General features: G+C 25.0%; 1 protein-coding gene across 2 annotated transcripts; it reads right to left on the bottom strand.

The window, feature by feature from the left end:
• Positions 1-3,460: 3,460 nt before the first annotated feature.
• LOC113548255 lies at positions 3,461-24,594 on the bottom strand. Of its 2 annotated transcripts, none has more exons than XM_026949041.1 (24): positions 24,170-24,594; positions 23,801-24,049; positions 17,986-18,113; positions 17,854-17,912; positions 17,688-17,752; positions 17,224-17,616; positions 15,133-15,232; positions 14,652-14,722; positions 14,529-14,582; positions 13,520-13,853; positions 13,303-13,456; positions 13,031-13,237; positions 12,797-12,970; positions 11,779-11,955; positions 11,560-11,720; positions 7,502-7,560; positions 7,328-7,438; positions 7,046-7,258; positions 6,872-6,969; positions 6,569-6,666; positions 6,370-6,452; positions 6,091-6,313; positions 5,462-6,033; positions 3,461-3,975 (listed from the first exon to the last, which is right to left on the bottom strand). In XM_026949041.1, the coding sequence occupies exons 2-24, from the start codon at positions 24,004-24,006 to the stop codon at positions 3,753-3,755; spliced, it is 3,963 nt and encodes a 1,320-aa protein (XP_026804842.1). In that variant the 5' UTR covers positions 24,007-24,049; positions 24,170-24,594; the 3' UTR covers positions 3,461-3,752. The 2 variants fall into 2 exon arrangements, with proteins under 2 accessions (XP_026804842.1, XP_026804841.1); XM_026949040.1 differs by having other exon boundaries at positions 3,463-4,134; positions 24,170-24,593.
• Between the last annotated feature and the right edge of the window lie 464 nt (positions 24,595-25,058).

Raw genomic sequence — 25,058 nt, 5'->3', positions numbered from 1 at the left:
ACTTGCTATGCAAAACCACCTCATGTAAGTCACAGAGTAAAAACTAAAATATGTATTAATAATAATTAAACGTAGGAGAGCAAAGTATATAGCGTTTCGCGCATACATACGTAAATGCGTAAAATCGTAAACTTTAGAAATAGATAACTTCCAAAATAATAATTTGCGGGAATTTTTGAAATCGACTTTTCTATTCAGAACTTTAAAACACACATTTTGGTGTGAAAAAAATAGAAAACATCGAATGGGAATTAAAGTGCATTTTTATCCAATAATTGTATACAAAGTAAGCGTTTAGAAATTTATCATAATAAGTAAGTACGATAGATAAATTTTGATTTCACCAAAATATTTAGCATGCAAACACTAACAATAAAATAAAATAAAAATTACAAAATTACAAACTTTCGGTATTTTAAATTCAAAAATTCGATTTTTTGGAAAATCGATTATTTTAAATTCAAGTGCCAAATTTTCCCAAACAAGGTTTTGAAAATTATTCATGTGCCCGAAGGAAATTAAATTTCTAAGAATAAAAATAAAGTTACTGATTTATTATATATTATTTTATTCATTTTATTAACTAAGCACACCTTTTGGCTTTTTTTTTATTATAATTTTTAAAATGTATTTCATTTGTTTCTTTCAATTTCTTATAACAGTTATAATCAAAACTTTATATATACCCAACTTAATTTTTAATAATTTCAATTTTTTCATGTGCCATTGAAATTTGATCAACGTGCCAACTTTGGCACGTGTGACGTAGGTTCGCAACCACTGACCTATAGTGTTATATTACTATTTATATTGTGCTTTAAATTACTTGAAAAGGTAAAATAATAGTAATGATTAATGGTAAATCTACATATTTTTCAATAGATTTGATTACAATGTTTGAAACTTGAAGTTTAATTTCTATATTCATAAATATTCTTGTCTTGCTGTACAATTTTAATAGCACGAACATCTTAATACTGTATAATACTATTTATACTTTAATATTTAAGCAGGTATAATAAAAGGGCTAATGAAAGGTTAATTTAGGTTCTATGGTAATTTTCACACCCTGAAGTAGTAAGGAATAAGACAATTTATGAGATTCATAGGTGATTATGAGCAGTTATTCAAATAACATAACTTTTCTTTTTGTCATACTTAAATGACTAAAAATACCTACTTATCATAACCTAATTAATCACCTAGATATGTACAATATATTGTATTAATTATGTAGTAGCCCACGTAGTGGCAACTGATGTACCTATTATATGAGATACCTTGTAGTGTCATAGCAAATAAAAATAAGTAACTGGAAATATTTCTGAATTTTTTTTATTTTAAACCAATTGAAATAATTCTAAGATCCTAGGATATCCAACCAACCTAGTATTTTCTAAGTCTTGGTGAATATGATTTATCGATAATGATTAATGATAAATATTCCAAGTCCAATTACAGTTTCTGATTCTGACTGGTATCAAGAAAGTACGTGCATTAAATTTGAAGTAGGTACTATAGGTGTAACTACCACTTGGTAAGAATCCATGATAACACATGTTGCCGTATTCCGATAATGTATGTCCCATGACTAAATCCTTTTGTCTGCATTATGCATCATCATTATCATCGTCATACATTTATATGCAGCTGCATTTGTTGTGTTTAAAGTATTTCTTTAACGCATTTTGTTGTATGGTTTATGCTGTTGACGATTGCCCTTTATGAATACGAGTCGAATATAACATATCATATTAATAAATACTTAAAGTATATTCCTGACGTATATATTATATAATATACATATTGGATACCTATATCAGATTTGCTCTTTTTTATATATATTGGAATGTGTAAGTATATGCCGGCAGTATATTATATATTCTATAGAGTAGGGGTCACCAACAAATTACTATGGTGTCAGATTTGAAAACTTAACATACTGGCCGCAGTACCTAACAGTTTTAAAGATTTTTACACACGTTAATAAATACTATTTTTTAAATCAATATTTGTATTTATTAATTTATTTATGCATTTATTCAATACAAGTTATTCTCCATTACTTAAATAATTTTTTGTCGAAATATAAATTTTATATGACACACTTGACACTTATACTTTTAATTTATTTATACTATAAAAAACTTAAAAATCTACTCCACGGATAAGGGTTGTAAAAAGTGTTCACGGTCGTCCAGCAGTTGGTGACGCCTGCTATAAAGTATCAAAACAAACATACCAATTTTAATTATTACATTACATTATCGTGGCATCAAAATAATATTTTAAATCACTTTAATTTAAAGCAGTGACGTACATACAGGATAGGGTTCTAGATTTTTAACCCTCCCCAATATTTTTTTTATATGTTAAATAATATGTCTATTATCTATGGACCATAGTCTTTTAAACAAAAAATTAGATGAACTATGAACTTATTAAGATACTGAGCATGGCTGAACTAATGGTAGTCTATGCCTACAAGGCTACAACTGACAACTGGCTTACATCATAGACAATAGACCTATTACTAACTTTTTTTATTTAGACTGTTATCACAACAACAACGCACCATATTCACATAATAAGACAAATAATTATTCAAATATTTTATTAGATATTAAATTGTTATTGATAACAAATTATAGTAAGTTTGAATGAACTCAATTTTTATCAAGGTACTTGAATTTTGACTTAACACTTACAAACTACAACTTATGACTATGAAGTTGTAACTACTAAGTTATGGCTATAGTTTGGCATTCAGCTACCATTTACAAATAATATGAGTGATAAAAGAAAATATGTCTCAATATTAAGTTTTTTTTCAAAAAAAATGAATATTATTTAGTTATTTTATTATTTTGTTTAAATTATACATAATATATTATATAATATGTTTTTATAAAATATTTTATATTTTAAGAGAATAAGAGATGAAAATTAATACAAAAATAGAAATCTAAAAGAATTATTTTGTGTTATAAAATGTTGGTGATATTTATTAGTTTATTTATAAAGTGGTTAGGTAAGGACCCCCCACGGTCTTTGTTCAATCCATAATGAAAACCCTAACCAAACTAAAATCATACTTACTCAACTGATTTAAAGTATATTAATATACTTAATTTGCATTTACAGAGTGATAAATATTATATCATAAGACATTTACAAATGATCTCATACATTTTTGACAGGGCTTATACACATTTCTTGTAGACTACGCTCTCGGAATTAACCTTGAATATGAACACATATTCATTCTTTTCAAAATATAAAATTATATGACAACAAATTAAAAAAAAATATTTGTACATGTATAATTTATATTATCAAAATTAATTACATTGTTATAAACCATAAAATCCGTGTGTATTATACATTACAACAATGATAACAGCATATTGAAATATAAACTTTAAACTTTTAATACACATGGATTTTTACATACATAACATAAATGTCAAAACAAATTCTAACCAAAAGAATATCAAATTTAAATGACCCAAATAAAATATATCTTAAAAACTGCTTTTAAAGCAGAAAAATTGGAATGAACATTAATAAATCAAATATCTATTTTTAAATAATAAATCTCAGTATTTTTTCCTTTTCTTATATTAATATAAGTAATTTTGTTACTTAAAAATATATCATAATATTTACAATTTTAAATAACGTCAAACTGGTCTTAACGTTTTAATGAGATTATTTATAACATTTTTTTAATCAATTTATTTTCATTGAATTTAATTTGATAGTCTACTATGATTAAAACGATTATCACGTCTATTATGGTTTGTTGTTGAATTGGGCTCATTAAAATCATCATCTTCATCTTCATCTTCATCTTCGATTTCTTCTTCATCTTCATCTATTTCTTCATCATCATCATCATCATCATCACCATCAATTTCATACTCTGGATACTCATCTTCAACATTATTGAATACTATAGTATGATTGTTTGATCTAAATGAATGGAAGTTTGCGTTAGAAATGTTTTGAATATTAATAAGATTTCTGCGATTGCCGAATCTAGCATGAAGATGATTAACATTGACAACTATATTCCCATTGTTAGGATGTATACGATTATATTCATTAAACGATACATTGTTAACATCAGGTCTAAAAATAAAATTAAAAAATATTATTGTAAAATTGTTTTATAAAATAATTCAAATATTATATCAATATTTACTATATTATACACTCATATTTGTTGTCTCAATGTTATAAATTTACAATACAAGGTGATTCTTCTATTATCAAACAACACTTATTATTTCAAAATTTATTAACAATTTCAAAATGTTTTTTTAAATATTTTTATTGTTATAATTTTTTAATTTTTAATTTTTTGAATAACAAACACATTTTTAATTTCATATTTTTAAAACAGAATATTTTTTTGAGTATTTCGATAAATTAGAATTAAAATTTAGATGAGTAGCTTAAAGGAGTAGGGTTAGGATGTTTATGCACTAAAAAACAGTTAAATATGCATGAGCAATTTGGAAAACATTCATGAAAAATAAAGAAATTTGGATAAAAAAATGCAATAAATATATAGACAAATTTAATTATTAATAGAATATAAATGAATTAGGTCGGTACTATCCATAATTCTTATTTTTTTTTAAATGTTTCATTATAAATCTTTGTCTATTTTGTGATGATACATTTTTTAATTTATTAGAAGAAAAACCTCTAACACGAAACTTGCAATATAGGTATACTCTAGATTGGTCATAGACAGAAACTAACAACAAATAATTAAATATTCTGTAAAATATTTGATAAAATTGTAATGGCTCACAGTTTTAAGATAAGTTTTGATTGTGAAAATTGACGAGGATTATCGAAAATTATATTTAAGCAAGTAACTTTACTATGTATAACTATATTGAATTCTCAATAATAAATATGTAATAATTTGTAAAATACTTTGTAAAAAACAGATAAACAAACTTATTCAGATTCAGTTAATAAAATATAAAATCACAGTATTTTTAAGCATTTTGTATCAAAAATTGTTAAATATGGACTTAAAAACAGAAAAAACAAAAATTATGCACTTATAAATAAAAAATGGTAAAATATGCAATTATATGCAAAATAAAATTTTGATACTTAGAATATAGATATTATATTAAATTACTATATAAGAATGGAAGCTATTGGACAACCCCAAAATATATACAAATCATAAACATCCTAATCCTATTTATATTATAGTATATAAAATATACTATACTTTGTTCCAATTTAGATAACTTGTGTTCACATACAGTGGACATGGCTAACAAGTCGCACACCGTATCAACTAACGCAATGATCGCTCTCACAATACGCAGAATGGCAGACTATCTACTTCAAACGTAATTTAGCCATTAGAGCACAAGTCATCTTATTTGGAACAAAGTATATAAGCAAATATCTATTATATACTCACAATTGAGAAGTAGGGTTTTCGTCATCTATTTGCTGAGTATTTCCTACCATTTCGGTATAATATTCTCTTTGACTTCCTACATTAAATGATTCAGGAAATTCTTCAGGAAATCCTTCATCATAATGATCATTTTCATTATATTGTCTTTCAATGTCTTCTTCATCAATTTCGCTTTCATCTTCTGACTCATAATTATGATCATCATAATACTGATGATTTTGATATCTGCTGTTATTATGCGTAACATGATTTTGATACTTATGTGACGGAATTTGTTGATAATGAGAAGTTGAAGGTTTGGAATTTGACGAATTAATACGATTTGTCGAGTTTACTACATCAGATGGATGTGTATTTTTTTGATTAGGGTTTTGTGGTGTTTTAACAGGAGGGTCAGTAAAATTGAGAATTGGCAATTCTATATCTTCTGGCAAAACAGATCCTCGCTCTTTCATCCTAAGCAGTATAATACTTTGTAATTCTCTTCTTTTTTGGCAATTCTTAGCCACTTCATCAGTAGAAAACCAATTTTCTAAATGACGAATCGGTAAAGTGTAGTCTACAATTGGCCTCTAAAAATATGGTAAGATTTAGTCAATGCATTGTAATAAAATAATTAGTAAACTTACATCAAAAAACCTTTTAAAATAATGAATTGCAAAAAGGCCACAATCTGTATAATTAGGTTGCTGAGGTATTTTAACTAAAGATCCTTTTATAATACTAGGGTGAAACTCTCTTTTTTTGCCGTATTTAGCAAAATATTCTTGTTCTAACCAATCACGTAGTGTGGCTGTGATTCTAGCACGGCCAACCCCACCAGACAACGAATCAAACAATAAAATACAAGGCCTAAAAAATAAATTAAGATTAATAACATTAACTTAGATTGACGATAGATATTTTACCGTTTAACTAGTAAATTTTTGCTTTTCTTTAAAACCGCAACATCAGTATCATAATCAACACCATGTTTATCTGCATAGTTTTGCTAAAAAATATTTATATACCAAATTAAATAAAAAAATAAATAATTTATATTGAGTCTTAAAATTATTATTTTAAAATATTTAACAAATTATATGATTTATAGAAAAAATGTCTTACAGTTGATGTCGAATCGAACAACCAAAGATCTTCAACGTTAGGATCAGCTTCAATACGATCAACGGCAGTGGAATCGGTTGGTGGCAGTTGATATCGACCTAAAATGTATTTAATATATATTAATAATTATTTTCAACCACACCAAATCAAAATATTGTAATTTAAGTATGTGCTTTAGGAATTAAAGTATAAATATTTTAAACAAAACGTATACTGTAATATTAATATTTTTTTTGTATGTATTCAGAATCAATTGTAAAATCACTTATTACAAAAATTAAATATTACATTTTAAATATTTACCAGTATTATCATCAGGTGCATTTACTGGTGTTCCATCTTTCATATTAACTTTACCTGTTAGGTAAGGATAACATATAACTGCCATAAACCAATGGTAACTAAAATAAATAATTAAGTTGATATTAATTAAGTTTTATTTTAAATAGATAATTAAAAAATTATATTAATTCTTACTTTTCATTTATTGGTACAAAAATGAAATCTTTCTTAAATATGTCTACATTTTTAGTCCATTTTTTTACTTTTGCATGTCTTATCTGTGATGCCGTGTAGTGTGATGGATAGTCCGAGGTATTAAATGATTTTGCCAGATTTGTATAAAAAAATGTACTAAATACATACGTTCGGTTTCTATCTTCATCACTTAATTTGTGATTATACCAATAACTATAATCCAAATATTATTCATAACGTAATTCAATACTATTTTATATAATTAGAATTAAAATCACTTACTCTAAATAAAATTCAATAAGAATATCATTTACAAATTCATTTGAATTCAACATTTTATAATCCATAATTTTGATAACTGATAATCTCTCGCCTAATTTATCTTCAAGTATTCTAAATGAGAATATAATTAATTTAAAAATAAAATTTTAAATGTTTAATAGATTTCAAACTTACGTAGTATTATTTACTCTTTTATCGTGTTCTTCCTGTTGTTCTTTTTCAAGTTTTTTAATCTGAAAATGTAATTTTAAATATTTCTCATTAATAACTTATAGATAATAAAAAATTATTTTAATTAGTTAAATGGTATAAATATACTTTGAACATAATTTTATTAAGATATTCCTAGTAAAATAAATATTTTATAAAAACTTTTTTTTTAAAAAGACTAATTTAACATATTTTTTTTAATCTTAAAAATATAACATTCAGCAGAATTGATGATTCTGGTATAGTGATCAATGATCAGATATCATACATTACTTTAATAACTGATTTAGCATAAGAATGTTTTAACATATTATTTTAATTTATTTTTCCTAATTGATAATAAATTATGAAATTTAATTTGAAAAATAAGATAACATTTACTCCATTTACCAACATAATGTGATTACTTTGCATATATAACAAGCGGAGAATGGGGAGATCAATCCATTTTGGGTAGTTTTACAGCAGGATACAACAAATTTTGATTTATACACAATTACATTCCTTCAGTGAACAAAGGGTAGTTATCAGACCTTAGAATCAAAACTAAATATTTTTTCTTACTCAAAAAACCAATTTTAAATAGCTAAAATACATTATTTAGTTTTAAACACGATTCATATTAATATTATTGTTGTTACCAAGTGCTCTTGCACACTCTTTGAACTTTTAATATGTTTGAGAATTAGTAATTGCATAGAATAGTAAAAAATGTAATAATATTGTCATTTAAGAGGATCAGATTAAGAGGACTTTGTATTCTCATATGTTGTCACCATCTTACAATGTAAAACATGACAAATTTACGTTCAGAAGAATCAATTTTATGCTGTTAGCTTTAATATTAGAGTCAATTCACCTATTATTAAATTTAAAGGTAATAAGATTATCAAAGGCGTCTCATAGGCGGCTTTGATTGATATTTAAATTTTTAAAGAGTTACGACCATTGTAAGTTTTAATATTTTTTATAACTATAACTCACTTGAAAATTTAAATATCAATAAAATCCTATGAGATGCCCTTAGATAATATTATTACTTTTAAGTTTAATAATAGGTAAATTGATTATAATATTAAAGCTAACAACATAAAATATGACCTATTGAATACAAATTTGCTATGATGTACATTAGTAAGACAGAGATAACTAAAAAGTTGTATTAAGAAGTAATACTAATTATTAAGTATAATAAAATTAGAATATGATTAATACTTTGAAATTATTATAAAGTAATTAATATGATTTATTTGATTATTTTTAATTTTAATAGATGACAAAATATTATGTTTATTAACTAATCATATGATTTGTTAAAACAGTTAAGCCACTAAACAAACTAAAAATATATTCAGGCATACAATTTATCGAGCATCAAAATTATTGTTTGTATATTTAATTGTTTTAATAATCGGAAATTTATTTAGTAGATTAATAATAAAATAATATATTTTTGAAGCCATAGTAGAAAAAAAACAAAAAGTACTGTAACTGCATAAAAGATAAGTGATATTATTAGTACCTTTAATTGTCAATGATTTTCAAATAAATAATATAAATATATAGATAAATATTAACATATAGTTAATACTAGACACAAAACAATAATAACATTAATAACAAGATAGTTGTTAATAGTCTAATATTACAGCTTGATATGCATTATAAATACTATAAATCCAAATGATTTTGTTAACAAAATTTTTAATTTAAGATAATCATATAATTTTAGCCTGGCATGCATTTACATTTAAACATGGGTCTAACTTTGAGTAATCCGTTATTTTTATGTCTAGAAAGGTTTAAGAGGATGTCATACCCACAAGTGTTGTCTTCGTCTTACGAACATATAACATGACAAATTTTTGTTCAGTAATATCACTTTTATGTGATTAGCTTAAATATTAGAGTGAAATAACCTATTATCAAACTTAAAGGTGAGAAAACTATCTGTGTTTTTTTATAAGCTTTTTATGGTATTTTAATTTTTAAGTGTTGTGACTATGTAAAATATTTATATTTAAAAATACTCATAATTTAATAGAAAAATTAAAATATTGTAAAAATTGAATAAGAGAATATAGATAGTATTCTCACCTTTTAATTTTATAAGTCATTTCACTCTAATATTTAAGCTAATCACATAAAATTTATCATACTGAACAAAAGTTTGCTATGTTGTAAGTTTCTAAATAGAAAATAACATATGTGGGTGTGACGTCCTCTTAATGATCATGTGAAAACTAACTAATAATATTCCAGAAAAATCTTCTGGATAAATGGCAACTACACTAATAAATCTTATGTTTTAAAATTTAATGATGATAATTGTTGTTATAAACAGAGCTTCAAAACGTTATATATAACGTTATAACGGAAAAAAATAAACAAAACCAATAAATGAAAAAAATTGTAATAACATTAAACATCATACATCATTTATCATAACTAATGATTAAAAATAGACAATAAACATATTTGTAACGAAAAAATTGCAAATAACGTTATTCCAAAAAACGTTTGAGCTTTTTTTTACATTCAACCAAAGATAATTTTTATTTTTAAATCTTAGTTATGAACTATTAAAAGTTGGCTAACTTGTGTTGACAATAATTTATATTTTACGAATTAATGTAAGGTTTATTTATAAATATTGAATTTATTATACTTTATAAGACGTAAATAGTAAATATATTTATTTCTGTAATATTCAACTATTTAATAGTTATCCGTTTATGTTCAATTTCATTGGTGCAAAAATGCAGGCATGTTATTTGGACTTAGGATTGTAATTTAAAATAATTTCAAATTGTCAGTTAATAATACGAGAAAATAGCCTGTAATGTATTGATTTATAAATGTATATTACTTATTATTTAAATAAAAGTATGTTTGAATAATTTCTATGTTATATAAATTGTATTATCTTGTGGAATACCTAACTCCTCAACAAAAATAATATCAATTCTAGATACAAATAACAACTTCATTACATATTTACATCTATAAAATATTAATTTCAAACTTGTAAATTACAACTATTTAGTGTTTTTTATGATTAAAATTTTGATCTAAAAAGTCTAATACCTACCTATTACAAATTGCAACACGTAATTGGTAAGTTATTATATTAATGATTTATAGAGATTATTGAAGATTGAACATTTCAAATGTTTAAGCTGCTATTTAGATTACTATATTGTAATCATACTTCAAGCAATCAATGGACTAAAATAATTAATTAATTATAATTTATTAAACACATTTTTTATCTCATTCATGTCATTTTATTTTTGTTTCTAGTGCTCAGAGACCAAAGTATTAGATAATAAATGTAATAATTTTTAATATTTAAATTTATTGTCAATAATAAATATAACTTTATAGTTTATAGCTTGCTGAAGACTTCAGACTATAACATTTAACATTTAACAAAAATTTAAAATAACGTTTAAAAATGTAATAACATTAAAAGGAAAAAAATCAAATAGAAATTAAGCCCTGGTTATAAAACAACTATACTGATCTAAATTATAATATCTAAAAATATCAATTTAATTTTAATTTTCATCATATAAATATATTTTTTAGTCATGTTTTCATCGTTCACAAGATAATAGTTTTTTATTTTGAATACAATTATATATTAAAATCAATAATAATCATCATTCAAAAATAGCTTAATTATATCTAATAACTATTACTGAACATTATCTAAAAAAAAAATCATTAATTTAAGTATATCAAATAGATCATTTTTCCAAATAACTGAGTTGTTTACGTGCATATAATAAATCACTTATTTTTTAAAACAATTTTCTATTTCAAAAGGTTCAAATTATAAAATACATTTAATATATATATAAAATACACATATAATATAAAATTGATATGTGCAAAAAAAGAAAACTAACAAATTTTTAACTGAAACTCTTAAAAAATTTGAAATTTAAAAAAGTTTTAACACAAGTGATTTTTTATTTATATTTTAGTTTAATATAATGCAAAGTTTAAAAACATACCTCCTCCTCATCATTTTTCTTTAAGCAAAGAATTTTGTTTACTTGATTTAATGTCAAGGGAGCATACTTTCTTTTAGATAATTTTAATAGTAATTTTTCCAAGTGCTGTATCTCGGGTCTTTTTAAATTAAAAAACCAAACAATTTTGTTTAGTGTGACATCTAAAACAACAATATAATATTAATAATAGATAAAAAAAAAAAAAAATGTTTTTCTCACCTTTACTTAATGGATCGTAGAAGTGGTTTTTGTCATCTTCATTCATATTTAATAAATGCTGAATGCCAACTGCAGCTAGATGGTTAGTGTAAATTATAATTAAAGGATTTTCTCCATAATAACCCAAAATTTTTACAACATTGTCCATTTGTAAATCAATAGTCACTGGTTCTGGTTCTAATAAAACACATAAATATTAATTTCTACAGAAGACTTTTATTCTAAATTTTTAAACATTTTAAATCAAGTAAAGAGGTTACTTTTAACCAGATTATTACATTCATAATTTTATAAATTAGTAGGAAATATATATATATATTTTTTTTAAGAATACTAATGATTAATAGATTGCCTATTAATTATGGGCAAATTGACTTGGAAATTACTATTAACTCATACTGAAATCCAAACAATAATCAATTTACATTTTATAAAATAATCAAATTTGAATTGTATATTTTTCTAAAAAACTTATGACATATATTAGATTTAACGACAATGTTTTTTTTTTATTTAAAAAAAGGCATTTAAGTTATAATGTCCAAAAAAAAAAACATTTTTTTAGTACACTATTATTCTTAAGCATTTTATAGGTACTAATGCATTAATGGTAAAATAAATGCTAGTAGGTATATACATTATACAAGCATCCTTTGATCTACTGTTAAGTATGAAAATTAGTCATTCCATATGTCTGCCTACTATAGTAATCCAACATTTTAAAATGGATGCGAGTTCAGCTCCCAAACCAATCGTGGAAGGGTTGAGAAAGCTTATACCACTTTGGGAAGACAGATAATTTAATTAGTATAACCTTGCCAGTAAGACTAAGATAATTAGTTACTTTCTACATATTCTCTAGTGATTTTAACAAGATTGTTATAGTGTTATTAATAAATACCAAACCAATAAATAAATGAGGTATTTCCAAAGTTTTTTTGCTGGGGTACAATAATTCACAAACACCTTAAAAATAATAAATGCAATTAACAATTATTACTTATTAGTATAAACTCACCAAGACCTTTTACAGTCATACGTATTCCATGCAAACAAACTAACATATCACCAGAAGGTGCCGGTACAGTTTTAAAACTACCAATGTGTACAGAGTGACAATCCTCAATTTTATAATAATCTTTAACACTCAAGTCTTTCTGCCATAACCTATCTTCCAAAAGTTTAGGATTCACTAAAAAAAAAAAAAATGGATTTATTTTATGTATCATATCTAAATATATATACGCCATACAACATAATTTGTCAGTATGTTTCTTTAATGCTTCTTTTGTCTCGACTTTAGTAATAATGGGTTCCAGAGATTCCTCCTCTTCTTCTCCAGATGATACCACAACACATTGATCGTGAGATGAAACAGAATTTATAGAACTTGAAGGAACATCAATAGGTCTAATGTGTGTTATAATAGGACTCTCGGGAACTACAGCAGCAGAAGTACCTAATAATAATAATAATTAAGTAGGTATTAAATAGTTTTAAATCATTAACACCAAATAATCTTACTAGGAGTTTCAATCCTTGTGACTGTAACATTTTTTAAATGAGAAGACATATGACATGCTGCACATGTCTCATCCTCTGAAAAAGCTTTACACTTGATACATTTTTTTACATCTTTAACTGATGGCTGATGTGCGGTTGCTGGTTTCACATTTTGCTATTATACAATTAATTATAATTAAATATTTAACAAAGCAATTTAAAAAAAAAATAAACTTACATATAAATTAACCACTTTTTTAGTGGTTGATACAAGTTTTGAAGATGCAGGAAGCTGGTTACTGTTGATTATCTGTTTATTTGATGTTTGAATGGGTGTTGCTGCAGCCTTAGTATGTTTTAGAGAAGTATTATTGTGTAGGTTATTAGATACATGATGTTTTGGTTCAGTTTGATTAATTGTAGGATGTTGTATTTTTGAAGATATATTTGTTGAAGTAGACTGTTGTTTAGTGCTATTTGATAATTTATTAGTTTGTTTAGATGGTGGTTGTATGATTGCTTGTTTCAATGATTTATGTACGCAGACTTGATTAGGTTGATTTATTAAATTACTAATAAAAAAAATAATTTTATTGAACAATTTAACTTTAAATCAACAAAATTAGATTTATAGGTACTTTTCCGGTTATCCCGACTACTGGCCAATGCTACGACTACCACAGGTCTAATTCTGTTATCTAGACTACATAAACATATTGACGACCATTGTCTTCAGTCAATCTCTGTCATACGCACTGTTAATATTAGTTGTATCTAACTGACGTTCAAATTTATTATTTTAGTTATAATACTATATTAATAATTATAAATCTTTGGAATTTACCGAATAGTGAAAAAGATTTCATTAAATTCTTTCAAGAGAAGGGTTTACTTCCAAGTCACCGTCAATATAAAAATGATTTTGAAAAATTAGCCACCAAAAATAGAATTTGAGACTAGTAGAATGATTTTTATCTCTATACATTATATAACCTATAATAATTTTAATTATAATGTTTGTGGATTTTATGTCTTATATATGTTTAAAGACTCCACTTCTGTGATAATATTAAATAATTTATGTTAGATAAGTTGTACTATAATATACATTATATTTATTAATTATATAAACGACAAATTCATGTTGCTGGGACTTTTAGGAGGTAATCGAAATAATGAAATTGAGACTCATGGTAGTCAGGATAACTCAAAAGTACCAATTTTTAACTATAAATATTGAAACTTACATATTATTTTGACTAGTTGGACTTTTCTTAGAACTAGTTGAAGGTAAACTTGACCTAAACAATAAAAAAAATAATTAAAAATAACTGGTAATATTTAAAAAGTACAAAAAAAATATACATTACCAATTATATTTGCAGGATTTTAAGGTATTTGAAGTTTTTTGTAAATGGTCAAATTCATCAACATCCATATTCTATAAAAATAAAATTAAAATAAATTAATACAAGTTCAAGTATCATTCATAATATTATCATCTATTGGTAAAAATCACTGAATGCTAAGACACATTACCTACTCAATCACACTGACCCTATATGCTACACCAATTAAAATATGACTTATGATAATTGATAACACAATTTACTAACTAATAGTGTGCCAGTTACTATAAAATATAAGGTGAATTAAAATTTAGTATCATAATAAATAAAAAAAAAATCAAGAATGATAAAAACATTAATAATTTATTTTCAAAAGAAATAGTACCTAAAAATATATAAATATTACTAAAAAATTATTTTATAACCTATTCGCAATTCCTGTAACATAAATAAATAATGCATGTATCTATAGTCATACATATGTGATAATAATAATACTAACCTTTTTCATGGCTGTACCCATGGCAATAATAATATCATTCAATAACATGGATTTTCTGAATTCAAATATTTCATCAATACCTTTGAATTCCATTACTTCCCTGTAAAATCAAATGAAAGATAAAATAAAAATGATTAAATTATGAAAATTAATTTTACTATTATATTAATAGTATTGGGAAACATTCAATATCTATTAAATTATTAAATAGACTTCCAATATATTTTTGGTAAGTGAAAAAGGACATACAAATATATATATATAATATCCTCATCCAATTTAACCCTGTATGATTTTTTGTGGAGCTATCTGAAATCTATAGTTTATAACAACCATCCAAGAACTTTGGCTCAACTGAAGAGCAATATTTAAGCTACTAGTAAAATCACACTCGTAGATATGTTGGCAGAGGAGTTGAAATTCAAAACTTGACTGCCTCAATGCATTAACCAGAATAGAAGCCACATTAATTTTATGATTATTAAAACATATAAGTAAAAAGTTTAAATATCTCTTATAACATGGACAAATAATTGAATTAATATATCTTATACTGTTTGTGTTGTTAATTTTTAAAATAAGTTAGTATTTCTGCTACCCTATTTAATCGATTTTATAACGGTATTTATACTTTGACTTACTAACTATTCAATTTAAAACTCACTAGGTAGTAACTATTAAAACTTAAGTTTTGATTAATTATCGTAATTTATTTATGATAGATAGTATAGATAGTATTTGATACAAGTAATTAGCATTTATAGCAAAAGACCATGCTTAGAAATAATTTTCAGAAAGAGGAGAAAGGGTTATGCAAATCTTAGTAAATTATATATAAAATAATGATGAAATAATTTTAAAGTTTGTGTAATGTAAGAAAATTTTGAAAAGATAACCTAAGAGTATTGTTGAAGATAAACTAAATCAGATACTATGATTTCTCAAAGAACGCACCAAAAATAATATCATAAGCATAGAATTCATAAAATAAACATGAAATAGATAAATAGTATTTAAATTAGTTTATATATTAAGAATACCAACTTTCAACATTAATTTCATTTCATGTAATACTTAATAAATGCACAATAAAATAGTCTAATACAAATAAATACCCTAATATGTTTTATTTTTATTTTTTCCACTATTTTTATTATAAATAATATTTTAGGGCAAGGCTATAAAAAAAAACCACCTAGTTTGTATACAATTTGACTGATTAATAAAAACATAAATATTGGCAAAATCAAAAAAAAATATTTTTTATAAATTCAAAATATATTTTAAATAATTAACAACTTTAAAACTTTAATCACAGTTTATAAAAAAATACAGAGCAGAATGATAAATAGGAAATTTGTGTTTCCATATAAAAGTTGTAATGCACTTAAGTGATTCAAAAATAGTTAAAATTATTAATGCTTAGGAATTTATATTTTGCATTCTGTTTCATACACAATAGAATAGAATAGATATTAGTTTAAAATCAAGATATTGAATGAACCTCAAAAAAGACTTTGTATCAATATGTGTTGCCTCTTTGTCTAACTAATGCCCAATACAGCAAATTCTACATTCAAAATAATCCATTTATTAATTTTGTTTTTTAAGGTTATTTGGCCGGATATTAAATTTAAAATTAATATTATTAAGAGCCAATATAGTATTTTTTTGATATTTAAATTTTAAAATATAAATAAAAAAACTTACTGGGGCCTTAAATAATATTATTACATTCAAATTTTATCATGGATAAATTCACTATTATACTAAAAATAATAAGAGTAAAACATATTATATTGAATATAAAATTTGAAATGATATGCATTAGTAAGATAGATACAACAAACGGATACATCCTTTTTACTAAAACATACTTATGCTGGATTGCATAAACATAAAACAAAATTACACATAATGTTTAATAAATCCTAGTGTTCATTAAACATGGTTTAGTGGCTCATTATTAAATTTTAGTTAACTATTAAAATAATCAATTTGTCTATGCAATCAAGCAACACACATTAAAGTGTGAACTATAAATAGATTTCTTAACTTTTACTGCATGCAATATAAATTTTAAAAAATTACTGTTCTGGGACAATAGTATCATCAACTGTCTTGCTTTCTAGAACTTTCAACTGGAGCTCATCTTTATGAAAGCTAAATTTCTTGCGCAATCCATTCTCTTTTTTTTTATCATTATTTACATGTGAAGAATTGTCCTTACAATTCAATTCTGAGCTTGATGGTTGTGGTTCTTCGTTTGTAGATTGTGCACAATTGGCTTTTTGTGTAGGTTGGATTACAGCATTCGATGTTGAAGGAATAGATGTAGCTACATTAATACTAGAAACTATTGTATCATTTTTCTTTGTTTGATAATTTAAAACTTGGTTTGGTAAAACACTTTTTGTAGGCGGCTTATAATCTTTTCGAGCATTGGTCGGTTTAGTAATAGAAAGTCTAGGTTGTTTAATTGTCCTAAAAAAAACAAATTAACATAAATACTAATTTCAATTATTAATCTATTGTAGTTTTATCTTAAAAATTACCGATTAGAAATTTGATAGGGAGCAGTTCTTTTGGAATTTTTTTGAGTTTCCTTACTATTTGTAACCTAAAATAAATGAAATATTATAATAAACACTCGGTCAAACATTTAAAAAAATAATGATTTTATGTTTTATTATAATTTTGTAAAGTAATAGAAAAACTTACTAATTTGTCTGGCTCACAAGACACAGGTACAATTGAAATTGGTGGTGATACTGGCATAGCTAGGTTATAAAACACACGATTTTAAATTTAAATATTTTTTAAATGTTTAATTATGGTAAAATATTATCATACTCCATGATGGTCGGCTGGCAGAAGCTATTGGAGGTTGTTTTGGTAATGGTGAACTAGGAGTAATTGATATATTTGGATTATTGAAAATATTATGACGCATAGGCATTATTATGACTGCACTCAATTGCCTGTTTTAAAAAAAATATATTAAAACAAAGATCAGTAATAGTAATAAAGACAACGTAAAATAAATAAAAAATTGAACTAATAAATTGAATTGAAAATACTTTTAAATAATAAATAAAAAACTTTAAATAATAACTAGCTGAATTACCTGTTGCTGTCAGGTTACAGTAAAAAAAAAAATAATAAAATTATATATACAGTATGTCTCTAAAGTATCACCCTCAATATCTTCATAGAAAATCAATATATTTGAATGCAGTGTTTTTTCAGTAATAAATATGGAAATTCTGATTAAATGACATAAAATTCAAACAATATCAAAACAATTTTGTATGAAATTAAAGTTTCTTAAATTTCTAAGATAGTTATTTTGTTGATCAAATTTTTTAACAGTTCAAAAAAAAATAATTAAAATTGAAAAAAAATTAATCAAGTTAGAGCTAATATTTTTGAATTTCTAAGAACAATAATTTTGTTACCTAGCAAAACACGAATTGCGTGATTTCATCAATTTTAATTGGAACGCTGATTTTGTTCATGACAATTTGTAAATATTTAATTATTAGTAAAGCTTTTAATCAAGATTAAAATTTTCAATTTTTGATAACTGGTTTTTTGTATATCAATTCATATAATTTAAGAAAAACTAATTGTTTACACATTTCAATAATAAAATATTTATTTCGGCCTGACAATATTTATACATGCCTAATTAAAGTTTTTATTCCGGTTTCTTAATTTTAGGTTTATTTCATGATAATTTTAATATTTAAAAATAAACCAGTAACCAGTTTTGCTGTTCAACTAACCTAACAATAAGATATAGTTATTGTTATTTCTATTCAAATCAAAACTTTAATTGCATAAAAAATTTTTTAAATTTTTGAAAAAATAAAATTGAATTTTATGCCATTCTTCAATCAGACTTTTCATAAAAAAACGCATTTAAATATATTGATTTTCTACGGAGATATTAAGGATTATACGGGACTTTTGGGATACACTGTATATAAAAAATGTATAAATGAATATAATAGCGTATCATTAATTTTTAGGAAAAAATAAAATGGAAAGCAATTTTATTTCTTAAATTTTAGTAACATTTATAAATATACGCAAGACATTTTCATTTGGGAAAACTACAAATATTTCACCCAAGACAAACAAATGAAAATTACAATGAAGTTTCAGTATTATTATTATAGAATTATTATATTAACTATATTCTCAATATATCTTTTTGTTGTTTGGTATTATTTGTATTTTTAATTTTTAAAAAGATCTAACTCTGGACATGGTAACTTAAAGTTGCCCATGACCGAATACAAGTTGGGTAAAATACAACCATATTTTAGCCAATGTACAACCCTGTATTTTGTTTATGATCATAGATAAAGCGACGTAGCAGTTCTGCAGTAGTATATAGTAGTGGGGATTGTAAAGATGTGTGTATGTGTGTGTATGTGTGTGCTGGTGACAATCAACGTGCATTGCTATTGATAAATGGAAACTAAATATTTCTGAAAACTATTCATTATTGAATATATTGGACACATTGAATACATTTTTAGACTTTTCTCATTAGATGGCTTATTTTCTCACTGAGTACTTGCGTTTGAGAAGAAAATCATAAAATTCGGTACAGTAGAACTTTAGATATAGCTGTCCAAAGAAAACACATCACATGTTAATAATATATGAAAATAAAGATAAAGATACATATAATTTATAGTTAGTAATTAGCATGGATATTGGATAATTAGATGTTAATAATTTATTATAGTTTCCTATCAAAATAATAATGAATTACAAAATAACATTAAGCATTTTATTAAAATAATAAATAAATATAGTCCAATAAATTACATAAATCTAACGCAGCACACACTAAAACTGAATTATACATTCTAAAATTTAAAATCTAATATTCTACACTTTTGTAGTAAGAGTACTCTCGCTTTTAAAGAATAAATAAAATAAAATACTTATTTTGTATTTTTATTGTATACAATATCTTTTATTTATCTTATCAAGCAAAATTATCTTTACAAATTCAAATTCATTCACTGTAAAGGACCTGCAAGTAATTTTAAAAATATAGAAACAACACTGATCTCATATAATATAGAATAGCATATAATAATCTCGTGTATAAAACAAATTGATGTCACTGTGTGTACTTAAGAAAAATATTTGTCCTATCAGTTTTATTTTAAAGAATATTTACAATCTATACTACTATACTAATATTATATTTAGACATATTTTTCCATATTTATTTATTTATATGTCCACACAATAATAATAATTAAAACATAATAAACTTTATTAAAAACATTTTATATGAAATGTATGTAATTTAGTATATAATAATAATAAAAATAATAATTTTTACTGCAATTGTATTCATTCGTCCACTGTTTTTATTTCAACTAAAGATAAAAATCAATTTGTAAGTTTAAATTACAAGAAAATAAATTTTTTTTTTTGTATGTCATAGGTAATCCAAATGACCCTTTTCCTAAAATCAGTTAAAATTACAAAACCCTGTTAGAAAAAAAAAATCCTTTTTTTATTTTGGTCTAGTAATTTAGTCTAATATTAATGTTTAAATTAAAGAAAAAAAGCAATTAAGGAATGCAGAAATTTAATTTTAATTTCTAATAACTTTTTAGTTCAAAGGAAAAAATATATTTAACTGAAATACTTTTAACAAAGAAGAGGTCTTACTATTTCGCTCAAACGTAAGCAGTAACTATTATAATTCTTTAAGTATCATAACCATTTATAATGATTAAAATATATAATATATAAGTATATACATATCTATTATTTATTATGAAAGTATCTGTATAGACTATAAATTATGTATATTTGATTCCTTTAAGTAGACATTTAAAATATTATACTTCATTTCAATAAACAAAGATTTATGAAAACAAAATACAAAGAAATAGATTTACTTTGTTTTCATTTAATTGGTCGACATCATTTTTTAAAGACACAAAACTTATGCTGCGGTGGTACAAAATATTGAATAAATAAACACAAGAATAGACAGTTTCTTAGTAGGACAATTTATAAATACCTAAATAAGTTTTACTAGAGTCTGTAGAATTAAAATTATAATTAATAATTTTAAAATATACCAAAACTTAAAATAAAATAATATAATAATAGGTATCAAGTTTAAATTATGGTCGCTTTTACAATCTATAAACTAAAATTGATTAATGGATATGCTTCACTCGAGTTTGTACATTGGTGTTTCACCCACACTCCTGTCTAAAATTATATAGAAACTCAACAAAAAACAAACCCTCATGAAAATCATATTACAGGGCATAATTGTTTAAGGAACATATATATATATATATATATATTCAATGTGTCAGATCTTGAATGTACCACGTAAGAATTCCAAATTTTAACTTTTTATTGAGCGCACGCAGCATAGTACAACATATGTTTTTGTTTTCAATAACAATCCTTTTTTCAACACTAGATATGTATAAAATAATAAAACAACTTTAGTTTAAAATAGTTATAGGATCTGTTAAGAACGGGTATCATGAATGTTGATAAAATAAAGATAATTATTATCCAGCACAAATAATTAGTGTACAAATTTTGTGTACGCACATGAATACCAAATATTTGCTGTTAGAAAGCTCTCATACAAAATATGAAAAATAATATAATCACACAAATTATATCTTAAATTATAGAATTTGTACACACAATAATAAACATATAAAAAGTTTTACAATAAAAAAATGATTTTAAGACTTAGATTTATCCAAATCCAGTATATTAGTGTCAATAAATTGGTTGTAATTTGAAAAAAAAGAAACAGTAGGTACAACTAAAATGTACAATACACCAAATGTTAAAATTTAAAAATTTACCCAAAAATTATATTTTGATAGTTTTTTAGCTATTATAAAAAATATACTATTGAAATTTAAGGTTGTATGACAGAGATACTAAATGGTATATTTAAGACTAGAAATACAGACCAGTAAATATATAAATTTTTCTAAATTAATTTAATTGGGTGGCAATTAAAACATTATAATATAACTAAATAACCTTTTTATTTTTTTAGTTTAATAACTTAGGGTGCATAGATACCAATTTTATGCTTTGTACACGCTTCAGCTCTAACAAGTGCTCATGGTATGATTCACTTAGCACATTTAAGCGCTCACATTACTACTGTGACGTTACCAGATCTGAATTCTATGTCATTATTCCATGCTCAAAAACGCTCAAACGAAATGGGTAGTGCAGCGCAAGTGTTCATAATGTTTTATCAGTTTATTACAGACCACAATGGCATAGCCAATGGGGGAGGGAAGGGAGCTAAAAGGGCTATATCCACCCCATTGGCCGTATTTTATATATTGTTTTGAAATATTTAAATTTAAATATGGAAATTGTCTTACAAATTTTAATTATTTAAAAATAATAGTAAATATATTAACAGCAAATCAACGTTAATATGTTATCAATCAGTATTCTTGTTTTGTTTTTGATTTTCAATAATTCAAGTTAAAAGTATTTAGCCCCACCATAAAAAAATCCTGGCTACGCCTCTGACAGACCACGTTCCACTTGGAGCATAGAGACATAGCAATTATATGCGTCTATTTACTAGTGGAACAGTTTATAAACATGAGCACTGTAACATCCAACCACAACATACCCTTAATCTTCTTAAACGCACTACCTACTACATTAAGTAAGAATTGTTTAGCCCTATAATAAAATGACATAAAAACCTAAAAATATGCTTATTTTATATAAACAGAATATACTATATACTGCAACAAAACAATCAATCGTAGACAATTTAATGCAGATACCTCTTTGTTAAAATGTATTATACGTTTAGTAAAGGAACCCCCCCCCCCAATAAATTTCAGTGGCCATTGTAATAATAACTACATGGATTTTTATAGCTCCTCAAAAGAAAAATATATTCTCAGTAAAACTTTATCAAAAAAAAATTTGCCTCCCCTCTTACTTATACTGGATAATTAATTTAACATAAGACTCATTATTTCAAAAATTATTAACGTTATTAAATATTTTTTTTATCTTTGCAAATAAATTAAATTTTCTTAAAGATAAGATGCATTTTGAATTCCTTATTTTTCCAAAGCGGAATATTTTGAAATAATTCAATCTCTACTTCAGTATTTAAAAATAAAAATATAATTTTGATAGATCAAAATACTCTGAATAATAAACTACTTCAGATTATAAAATTTAAAATAGACCTTGTCATAATACTTAAAATTATTTAAAACGTATATATTAAGTATTTTCTGAAATAATGAATACTTATTTTACATTAAATGAATAGTACACATATAATAAAAGTAGTATTTTTTCGTGTGGATTATTTAAGTTTCATTTCTTAATTGGTACTATAAATATTTACATTCTTTAAAATCCATTCCCAATAATCAATAATGACTATATATATATTACCACATGGATTTTAAAACCAACCCTGTACAGCAGATTAAGTATTTTATACTTCTCTATTAATCCTAAAAGATAGATAACATACTTAGCAGTTTAAATCATATCATTATTACCTTTATCCAGGAAAAAAGTATAGGTATAATAAAAACCATAGGTAAATTAAAATAGGTACTTAACACTATAAGGTACTCACTTTTTAGGATCCTTAGACTCAAATATGAAAGCTGGTCTGTAGTCTATAGCACCGTCACCAGGTGGTGATTTTTTGTTAAATAGTTGCCTTAATCTGTCAGCACTTGGTTTACTAAATTGAACTGCAGTGGGGAAAAATTCAATTAATTGATCATGATTTAAAGCTATCGATGGACAACTACTGTCATTCACGCCCACCGTGAACATGGTAAATAGATGTTACCAAAACTGATGATAGCACTTTTGTCAACTGAAAACAAGCAAAATGAAAACGCATTAGTCGTCACACAAGAACAACGAGAACAGCAGTAAAAACAATAACAGCAACGTGTACAAAGTCACATAAGAGGTTTGCATCGACTATGTTTACCTTTAAGATCAAGTCTGGTGTTGCTCATATTATGGTTTGACGCATGTCCGACACAACGGACGATTCACATATTTAAGGGCGCATCCTACGCGATGGGATCACACGCGACTGTGTCGAGAGAGGAGACTACTTAGCGGACAAGGACGCAATCATCAGCGTTGACTACTGCTGAAACGTGCGAATCTTCAACAACAACAACAACCGACGATCAGGGCGCCACGGATTGGTTCGAAAATGCTAATGTGCGGGTGCACGCGGCAACGGAAGGAAATGCATCTACCGGCGGAACGTTCATAAAATACAACAGTCAACAATGCGACGAAATAATAATATTTATAATAATAATTATTATTATTATTATTATTATAGCAGCGGTGGCGCAGGGGCGTACAATGGTGGACGACTGTAAACCAAAAAACCGACAACAGACTGAGCGACAAGCCGACAACAGTGTGTTTCTGCGCCAGTGTCGACTTACGGCGAACACGAACGGCGCCGAATCTGCTTTTTGGTTAGTGGAGCGGTTAAGAGGGGGGCGGTCCATGAGTACTGTATGGAGGTAAAACAAGCGCGCCTGTTAGAGTGTTATCTGTTATCACACCATGCGAGGATGCCGCGCGTACAGTGGAGGCGAAGCAAACGCGCGTCGGGAAACACGGTTTGATTATCTGTCTTAGTGCCGCCAACTACCAAACGGCTAAGGTATTATTGTTCTGTTTCAATTATCAATTATAATAATGATATATTATTACTTATAATAGGAATGATTAGTTATTATACTGAAAAAATAGTTTGTAACCCACGGGGCTATATTTTTTTCAATTTATCAACTATTCTGTTGGATCTAGCCATGTTAAACAGTGAAAAATATTTATTACACTGCGAATGT

This window comes from Rhopalosiphum maidis, chromosome 1 (genome assembly GCF_003676215.2).
Source record: "Rhopalosiphum maidis isolate BTI-1 chromosome 1, ASM367621v3, whole genome shotgun sequence".
Classification (NCBI taxonomy): Eukaryota; Metazoa; Arthropoda; class Insecta; order Hemiptera; family Aphididae; genus Rhopalosiphum; species Rhopalosiphum maidis.
Note: the sequence above shows the minus strand (reverse complement) of the source record. Positions and strands in the feature narration are given on the sequence as shown.